This window comes from Hemisphaericaspora subhashii (genome assembly GCF_019202705.1).
Source record: "Hemisphaericaspora subhashii strain CBS 10753 chromosome Unknown scaffold145, whole genome shotgun sequence".
NCBI classification, from domain to species: domain Eukaryota; kingdom Fungi; phylum Ascomycota; class Pichiomycetes; order Serinales; family Debaryomycetaceae; genus Hemisphaericaspora; species Hemisphaericaspora subhashii.
The window spans coordinates 1-10,008 of record NW_026057190.1 but is presented as its reverse complement, the minus strand read 5'-3'; the positions used below and the strand labels follow the sequence as shown (position 1 = coordinate 10,008).

Here is a 10,008-nt window from a genome sequence, read left to right as displayed (position 1 = left end):
GAAGGAAGGTAAAGTAAAGTAAAAACCCCAATTAAAAAAAATCCAACATATTAACTGCAGAAACGGTATCAAAATAAAGGGGAATAGGGGGTTGAACGATCTTGTTACAAGCACTTATCATCTGGATCAACTCGTTTAAAAAGGCTGTATTCTCCTCACCGTTTTAGCACTCAAGCGCTTTTTTCCTGTTCCCCTTCTTCTTCTTCTTCTTCCATTGAACCTTAATTTTCGAATGTAACCCTCATTCTGGAAGCGTGGCCAAAATATTCCACAAGCACAAGTAAAAAGAGTCGTTTTCACTTGGTGCATCTACTAGCGGGGAGAACTTTTACCTTATTTATAGATTCATGACTTCTTCTTCCTTTCTCCCTTTAACTGATAAAGGAAGCGACGGGAATGAGTCAAAAGGGAGTCAGAATTATACAACACAAAATTGAGGTTATTGTACAATGCTCATCACGGACGTTAATCCCCGTGGAACATCTGGAAAAACTGTTGTGTCGGTAATATTATCCCGAAATCTTTTTGATCCCTGTCAATTTTTTCCAATGTAACATTACATTTTGATCCTAGAAATTGGGTTTTACACACTCCTAATTTTTTTCCCTTCTCTCTATACCCTTTCGTAGATTTCCCACTATTTAAATCAAGTCGCATAGTTTGAGGAGAGATAGCGAGAGAGAAAGGTTATATGATTTGGAAAATGATTTGTTCTTGTAAAGAAAAAGATTAAATTAAGGTAGACTATCGTAATCATTATTTTCTATGCAAGGTGAATGATTTCATACGATTTTCTCATTGTTTTAATAATATCAGTTTATCTTAATTCTAATTGAAAAATTAAGATTTTTTTTTTATTCATTTTAACTTTCATTCTGTAATTTTTTAATTTTAATAATGGTTTTCGTTTGTGTCAATTTTTTTTTTGGTTTCTATTGAAGATTTGATTTAAGATTTTCGGAGTTTTCCCAGTTCAGACAATCCTGTATATAATCCCCTCCGAAATGAGTCAAATTTTCTTTGATTGATCAACCTTCCATTCAATCACAATAGAATAATTGTCTCAGATCATCACTTTTGTGTTTATCTTATTTCACGATTCTTTTGGTTTTGTAGCCCGGAATTTCGGAGTCCATATGAGTTTTTCAAAATCCTATGGGCTTTTTTTGACTATATCGTTATTAACTTTTAGTGGGGACAAGTATGCAGTACCACTTAATTTTAAACAAAGAATCACTCCTCAGTTGTTGTCTTCAAAAAAAAAAAATTATTTAAGACTTTACAATCTCAATTCCCTTTTATCACTATTTATATCATCATCAATTTCCCATTGATTTTCAAAAATTCCAATTACCTTTTTCCCTTTTTCTTTTCTTCTTTCTTTCTTCTTCCTCTTTATCAAACTTTTAAAGAAAGTCACTTAATTATAAAATATGTCTTCCATTCAAAGTGTTAACACTCAAGAGGGTGGAGGTAGAATTAACCAAATGAGAAGAGATTCCACCGTGTTGGGTCCAATGAACAAGATCTTGGTTGCCAATAGAGGGGAAATTCCAATCCGTATCTTTAGAACAGCTCACGAATTATCCATGCAAACAGTTGCCGTATATTCTCATGAAGATAGATTATCAATGCACAGATTAAAAGCCGATGAATCTTATGTTATTGGGAAAAAGGGCCAATTCTCACCAGTTGGTGCTTATTTACAACAAGACGAAATCATCAAGATTGCTAAACAACACAATGTCAATATGATTCATCCCGGTTATGGTTTCTTAGCTGAAAATTCCGAAATGGCAAGAAAAGTTGAAGAAGCTGGTTTAGTCTGGGTTGGTCCTCATTGGAAAACAATTGAAGCTGTTGGTGATAAAGTTTCTGCTAGACAGTTGGCTTTTGACAATAATGTTCCTACAGTTCCAGGTACGCCAGGTCCAATTGAAACCATTGAAGAAGCACAAGAATTCGTTGCCAAATATGGTTTCCCAGTTATTATTAAAGCCGCATTCGGTGGTGGTGGTAGAGGTATGAGAGTTGTTAGAGAAGGTGAAAACGTGGAAGATGCTTTCAAGAGATGTGTTTCCGAAGCAAAAACCGCTTTTGGTAATGGTACTGTGTTTATCGAAAGATTCTTATACAAACCAAAACATATTGAAGTCCAATTATTAGGTGATAACTATGGTAATGTCATTCATTTATTCGAACGTGATTGTTCAGTTCAAAGAAGACATCAAAAAGTCGTTGAAATTGCTCCTGCTAAGAATCTTTCCAAAGCAGTTAGAGATGCTCTTTTAACAGATGCAGTAAAACTTGCTAAAGCAGTTAATTATCGTAATGCTGGTACTGTTGAATTCTTAGTTGATGACCAAGATCGTCATTATTTCATGGAAATTAACCCAAGAATTCAAGTTGAACATACTATTACCGAAGAAATTACCGGGGTTGATATCGTGGCTGCTCAAATTCAAATTTCTGCCGGTGCTTCATTACAACAATTAGGTTTAATGCAAGATAAAATCACATCTAGAGGTTTTGCTATCCAATGTAGAATCACTACAGAAGATCCAACTAGGAATTTCCAACCTGATACTGGTAAGATTGAAGTCTATAGATCTGCTGGTGGTAATGGTGTTAGATTAGATGGTGGTAACGGTTTTGCTGGTTCCATTATTTCTCCTCATTATGATTCCTTATTGGTTAAATGTAGTTGTACTGGTTCCACATATGAAATTGCCAGAAGAAAGACTTTGAGATCATTAATTGAATTCAGAGTTAGAGGGGTTAAGACCAACATTCCTTTCTTATTAGCTTTATTAACTAACGAAACCTTCATTACCGGAAATTGTTGGACTACTTTTATTGATGATACTCCATCCTTATTCCAAATGATCAGTTCCCAAAATAGAGCTACTAAATTATTAAATTATCTTGGTGATATTGTTGTTAATGGTTCTTCTATTGCTGGTCAAATCGGTTATCCAAAACTTCAAACCGAAGCAATCATTCCAGAAATCCATGATCCAAACACTGGCGAAGTCGTTGATGTTGAAAACAAACCAATCCCACGTGGTTGGAGAAATATCTTACTTGAAGAAGGTCCAGAAGTATTCGCTAAGAAGGTTAGAGAATTCAATGGTACTTTAATCACTGATACTACTTGGAGAGATGCCCATCAATCTTTGTTAGCCACCAGAGTTAGAACTATTGATTTATTAAACATTGCTCCAACCACTGCTCATGCTCTTGCTGGTGCTTTCTCATTAGAATGTTGGGGTGGTGCTACTTTTGATGTTTGTATGAGATTCTTATATGAAGATCCTTGGGTCAGATTGAGAAAATTGAGAGCTGCTGTTCCTAACATTCCATTCCAAATGTTGTTAAGAGGTGCTAATGGTGTTGCATATTCTTCATTACCTGATAATGCCATTGATCAATTCGTTAAGGAAGCTAAAGATAATGGTGTTGATATTTTCAGAGTTTTCGATGCTTTGAATGATTTGGAACAATTGAAGGTTGGTATGGATGCAGTTAAGAAGGCTGGTGGTGTTTGTGAAGCTACTGTCTGTTATTCTGGTGATATGTTACAACCGGGTAAGAAATACAACTTGGATTACTACTTGGAAGTTGTTGATAAGATTGTTGCTATGGGTACTCATTTCTTAGGTATTAAAGATATGGCTGGTACTATGAAACCTGCAGCCGCTACTAAATTAATTGGTGCCATCAGAGCTAAATACCCAGATTTACCTATCCATGTCCACACTCATGATTCTGCTGGTACTGCTGTTGCCTCCATGACTGCTGCGGCTTTAGCTGGTGCCGATGCTGTTGATGCTGCATCTAATTCTATGTCCGGTATGACTTCCCAACCTTCCATCAGTGCTCTTTTGGCTTCTTTACAAGGCAGTCGTGAAACCGGTCTTCATGAATCTTTGGTCCGTCAAATCGATCAATATTGGGCACAAATGAGATTATTATATTCATGTTTCGAAGCTGACTTAAAGGGTCCAGATCCAGAAGTTTATGAACATGAAATCCCAGGTGGTCAATTAACTAACTTGTTATTCCAAGCTCAACAATTAGGATTGGGTACTAAATGGTTACAAACTAAACAAACTTATAAGGTTGCTAATGAACTTCTTGGTGATATTGTTAAGGTTACTCCTACTTCTAAAGTTGTTGGTGATTTAGCTCAATTTATGGTGACTAACAATTTGTCTGAAGCTGATGTTAACAACTTGGCTAGTGAATTAGATTTCCCAGATTCAGTGCTTGATTTCATGGAAGGTTTGATGGGTACTCCATTTGGTGGATTCCCTGAACCATTGAGAACCAATGTATTGGGTAACAAACGTCCAAAATTAGACTGTCGTCCTGGATTAACATTAAAGCCTATTGATTTTGACGCTGTTAAATTATCCTTGATTGAGAAGTATGGTGGTGGTATTTCCGAAACCGATATGGCATCTTATATCATGTATCCAAAGGTGTTTGAAGCTTATAAGAAGATCGTTGATCAATATGGTGATTTATCAGTCTTACCAACCAGATATTTCCTTAAACCTGCTCACATCAATGAAGAAATTGTGGTTGAACTTGAACAAGGTAAGACCTTAATCATCAAATTGTTAGCTATTGGTGAAATCTCAGAAAAGACCGGTTCACGTGAGATCTTCTTTGAGTTAAATGGGGAAATGAGAAGTGTGACAGTTCAAGACAAGACTGTATCAATCGAACATCACACTAGACAAAAGGCTCAACATACCAATGAAGTCGGTGCTCCAATGGCTGGTGTTGTGATTGAAATTAGAGCTAAAGAAGGACAAGCGGTGAAGAAGGGTGATCCAATTGCTGTATTGAGTGCTATGAAGATGGAAATGGTTATTAGTGCTCCTATGGCTGGTAAAGTCGGTCCATTGATGGTCAAGGAAGGTGAATCGGTTGATGCTAGTGATTTAATTACTAGTATCTTGAAGTAATGAGAGAGACTTAAGTGTTTTTTACGAAATGACTTTTTTTTTGTTTATTGATGGATGATTTTGTATAGTGTTTTTAGATTGATGTTCAGTTTTACATTTCTGTTTTAGTTTTTATTAAATTAAATATTTTAGATAGTTTTGAAAAGTTTAATAGTATCATGTAGTTGTATTCTCTCCATAAGACACAAGTGAGATGTCTCATATCTCGGAGATTTGGATCTAAACTCCAATTATGCAGTTAGCCACATACTTTTACACAAAATTGGTTTGCCAGATCCCGGAAACCAATCTCCGAGAGGAAATCAGAGAAACAATAGGGCCGTATAGATTTCGCTACAATATCCCATAGAAACAAAATGAAGGTGAGGTGACTCTGGAACCTTTCATCCATGAATCACAAAACTATTATTATGTTAATATACACTTCTATGACAGGTCTGGAGAATTGCCAGAATGCTCGATATCAATTGCCGACAAAATTGAATAACCCGGGTGGAAATGCCGTGATTAAGGGACTGGGTCCCGTTGTCGTTACCGGAGTGACAGTCCAGAAGCATTTTTGATTGATAGCAAATGGTCGCTATATTATGTTGGTTATAGCAATTATGGATCTATAATCTCTAGAAATGAGGATATTCTGTTAAACACCAACTACGTTATATTGAAGCATAAATCCCATTGAGGAACTATACGAAGGGAATTGTTAATTTGATGAACTAATTTCAAAGCCCAGTTCTAGCTACCTTTCTTCTTGGGTTAGACACGTTTCCACCAAGTGCACTGGTTCGTTTAACTCCAGTCAATTCAGCCATTCTTTTCGCCCTAGCTTGTTTTTCATTTAGAATCTTATCCACTCGATTTTTTAACGAATCGTTCTCTCCTTCGATAGCATTCAATCTCTTTAACAAATCTTCCTCCTCATTCTCATAATTTTCTTCATCAAAACTATCATTAGCATCTAATTCTTGTGGTTTCCAATCTTCATTATCAATCATGTCATGTGTGAATGTGGACTCAGAAAGGATGTTCGTATATTTATCCAATAGCTTTATTGCACCTTCATTGGCATTATTCATTGTTGTGATATTTTTGTTTATAGTTTTAATTGTTGAAACTGCTGATTGTAGTGATGCTGATATTTCGGTTAGTTTTGTTAGTTCATTCCTAAGAGCTAGTTCTACATCTGGTTCTTGTGACGGCTGTTGTGACCGACGAGGTGTGAATATTATCAGTGATTCACGATCCTGTGAAAATCTGTTGTATTGGCCCGACATGTGGTATTGGTGATGCTCAGAAGAATTGGTGGTATGAATGATTTTTTGTTTACATTTTGAATTTACTACGAGCTTTTTTTTTTTTCGTTCTAAGTCGCGAATAAAATGGGACTGAAAATTTTCAACAGAGAGAATATCACAGTTTGAACGAATAACACAGCAAGAATAGCCCTTCAGTTAACAGAATATGTCGTCAAACGAACAGCCAACCGAGAAACAACCTAGCATTGACCGACAAGAAAACATTGTTCAATCAACTGAAGCAAAAGCAGAGGGTGAAGAAGAATATACCAATTTAATCCAATCACTTCCAACAAGATGGGAAATAGAACTTGAATTTGTTCAATCATTGAGTAACATACCATATTTACAATACTTAGCTCAAAACAACTATCTATCTGACCCAAATTTCATCAATTATTTGAAATATTTAACATATTGGCAAAAACCAGAATATGCCAAATTCTTAGTATATCCCAATTGTTTACATATATTGGAAATGTTACAAAATGAATCATTTAGATTGAATATTGTAAATCCTGAATTTCTGAATACTTTGATGAATGATATGGTCAAGAGATGGCAAGAGAACGATGGCGAAGTAGATGGCACTGCCACTATTAAAAATGCAACACCACTTAACTTGGAGGGAGTGAATTCACTGTCACTGGGAAGTAATTAACTGCGCCTACAAATCCGAATAATTGAAATTCGCCCAAAAGCTTAACCTTGAGAATTTGACACGCAAGGACTAAATTATAGAATTGGTGTTTTAACAATGCAATCTGAAAACAGAAAAAAAAAGAGATATCCAAACTGTTGAAAAACGAGCCTTTCTTTTTAAATGGGGAAAGTGCAGACGACTGAAGGAAACAGTTCGCTTACAAACACGGAGGAATTCGAAGTAGGCTTTTCGTCCGACGGAGCCGAATTACAAATATAGAAAGCGAATGCAAGCATAGAAAGTGAACGCAATGATATTCGTTCCAAAACCCATTAAGCAAGCCTGCCTATTGTGTGAGTTATCATTTCACAATTTGTCAGATATATTTGTAATCATCGATGCAGTCGTTTCAGGTAAATGCAATCATTTATGAGAAGCCGACACGGTATTTAGGCAAGAAATCTTAAAAGTTGGTTTGGTGAAATTAGGAGAAAGGCTATGCTGTTGAAACGGACACAGAAACAATAGAGACGCAATATTTTAGATCTCCATTACGCATCACATTGACAATAATTGGATGGATATCTGAATGACATGTGAAGCGGCTATTTTTAGATACAGTATGTGTAAATGGGCTCTTTCTAACGAGATTATCAGTCCCTTGTTGTCCCAGTTCCCAGAGTATCAAAGCTCTAGCTGACCTCAACCCTGTAATTAGAGACTTTAATTCCCCAGGAAAAGAAATACGATGAAAATAAATATCTTTGGTGTGCCATTATAAATGCCGATGTCCATCTCCCTGAAAATTCGAATATTTTTAAGTGCAGGATTTTGTCATTTGACAATCAATGCCGCAGCAAAAGTAACTCAAAAATAATAGAAAATGCAATAAAAATATCCTAAAAACGTTTGCATGAACTCTTGTCCACAGATATAAGGCATGACAAAAATGAGCCAACCGAAAGGATGCATAGAAATATCCAAGCTGTCGTCCACCCCCCCTCCCCCCTCCCCTAATTGTACAGTATACATTTTCGATTTATTTCATGTTACCCAGGGAAAAAAAACCTCAATTTTTTTTTTAAATTAAACTTTTCTAAGATTTCATTGTAATAAAAAAAATAACGCAGCCTTGTTAATTTCCCTCATAGCCATTTCTCTACAGTAATTTGTCTTTTGTAAGTATAATATATATATACATAGATATATATATATGGTAATCTTACTATTGTATTTAAACATAGTATTATTTGATCTTTGTTATTAAATTCATTGATTTTCAAAATCGATTCAAAATGAAGCAATATGTCCAAAATATTTGCAACCATAGATTAGTAATTGGCAAGATCCCTAAAGCTAAAGCTAATTGGTTGTATAGTTCACTCGCAATAATATTTTACAGTTTTGCATTCCATTTAACACTTGTTGTATTATATTCTGTATACACCAAGAGAGTGAAGGTCCTTGTTCCAGCAATTATTGGAATACATATAAATTTCCTTTATCTATGTTTTTTCATTTATGATCAAAAGAAACCAAAAGAATTCAAAACCACTCGTATGAAGAAAATTGATTGGTTTGTTTCCAAAGTACTTAAGAAGGTAGTATGGTTGTTTTTATTCATACTTGTGATTATGCAAGTTGCAAATATCGCTTCCGGTAAGCTTACTAATCCTTTGAAATTGAGTCGGGCTGATGTAAAAAGATTTCACCTTTCATGGTCAGAAAGAAATACCTTTTTCTCAATAAATATAGTCAGTACATTTGCGAATGGAATCTTATTATGTATTTGGTGGTCAACAGATATATCAAAAGTATATCTCCTATTTGCCCTGTGTAATCTATTCCAAATGTTGATTTCGGTCAGTCTCATTGAAATAAATATGCCATGGATAAATATTAGTACCGAAGGAAACAGGTTACATAACTTGTTCATATTAACATCATGTTATATCATGGGTCAATCTATGATGGGAGTATTGATAGTAATGATTATTAATCCTAAGAATCGCTTGAATGAAATTGTTGGTAAGATGGTATTCTTATTTGATATTGTGGTGGTTGTGCTAACAACGTTGGTTCTTGCATGTACAATAACAGCTGGGATCTACAATGACTTTGATGCATGGCCCGAAATAAAAGACGTTGATTTGAATGAAATCCCAACCAGTGTTTCTATATTATTCACATGCTCCACCGTATTGAATATTGTTATCTTTGTATGTACAAGATATTTACGTCTGCGTAAATTCTCGGATAATATACACGTTGAAGAATATAATCTTGCTGAGCTTTCACCATACCAAAAGCATGGATGGGCAAAATTGATTGATCTCAATAAGAAACATAATTCTGGAACTTCTGGGAGTCATGTACTTTCATTGATGGAGAATTATACTAATACAAAGTTACCAGGCATGAAATGTAAAGTTTTACGTGTGTTTAGAGATGGAAATGTCAATGATCAAACCGCTCCTAAACAGCCATTAGAGAAGAGCAAAGAAAGACCAGAGTTTAATAAACGAACGTTGAGCACTGCTTTCAATCAATTAGACAGGGAAGAGACTTTGTTTAGCACGAAAACTTTGACCAACTCAGTTGACAATCTCAAAGAATTGGAAGAAAGGTACAAACCTTTGTCCAAGAATCAACTTAAGAAATTGGCCAAGAAGAGTAAGCAACAGAAACAATTGGATGACCTCAAGAGTTTGGAAAACAATACCGAAAAGTTCTATCAAGAATTGATAACCACTGAAGCATTAGTCATGATAACTGTTATTGAAGAGTTTGATTTAGCAGAAAGAATCCCAGGAAGTGCTGGTCGCCTATTATCCAAATGGTTTGGGAAAGATAGTAGATTCCCTCTCTTGTGTATCAAATTTGGATTATTGGGATTCCATTGGCCATTCAAGAGATCAACATTCTATTGTAGTCAGACAAAGAAACCTGTAGCCAGAGCTACCGCTGTCTTGTCAGCCATTTCAAACTGGAATAGATGGAATGAAAAATGCACCGTGTTATTAGATCCAATGTATACCGATCGTGATTTTGAAGCCGGAATTGACTATTCTGGATGGATTAAAATAAATTTACC

General features: G+C 35.4%; 4 protein-coding genes across 4 annotated transcripts; 3 read left to right on the top strand and 1 right to left on the bottom strand. All coding sequences in view use genetic code 12, as the record gives it.

The window, feature by feature from the left end:
• Positions 1-1,433: 1,433 nt before the first annotated feature.
• PYC2 (pyruvate carboxylase 2) lies at positions 1,434-4,976 on the top strand (the record flags this gene model as incomplete). Its single annotated transcript, XM_049405788.1, has 1 exon — positions 1,434-4,976. One exon carries the CDS (start codon positions 1,434-1,436, stop codon positions 4,974-4,976), a length of 3,543 nt encoding a protein of 1,180 aa, XP_049266484.1.
• Positions 4,977-5,698: 722 nt separating this feature from the next.
• DUO1 (Duo1p) lies at positions 5,699-6,250 on the bottom strand (the record flags this gene model as incomplete). The annotated part of the gene is made up of 1 exon (XM_049405777.1): positions 5,699-6,250. One exon carries the CDS (start codon positions 6,248-6,250, stop codon positions 5,699-5,701), a length of 552 nt encoding a protein of 183 aa, XP_049266483.1.
• Positions 6,251-6,437: 187 nt separating this feature from the next.
• Positions 6,438-6,932, top strand: SOH1 (Soh1p; the record flags this gene model as incomplete). The annotated part of the gene is made up of 1 exon (XM_049405766.1): positions 6,438-6,932. The coding sequence occupies one exon, from the start codon at positions 6,438-6,440 to the stop codon at positions 6,930-6,932; it is 495 nt and encodes a 164-aa protein (XP_049266482.1).
• A 1,937-nt stretch (positions 6,933-8,869) lies between these two features.
• On the top strand, positions 8,870-10,008 carry J8A68_000202 (uncharacterized protein; the record flags this gene model as incomplete). The annotated part of the gene is made up of 1 exon (XM_049405756.1): positions 8,870-10,008. A coding segment is annotated over one exon (1,139 nt), but the record flags the coding sequence as incomplete, so codon positions are not given.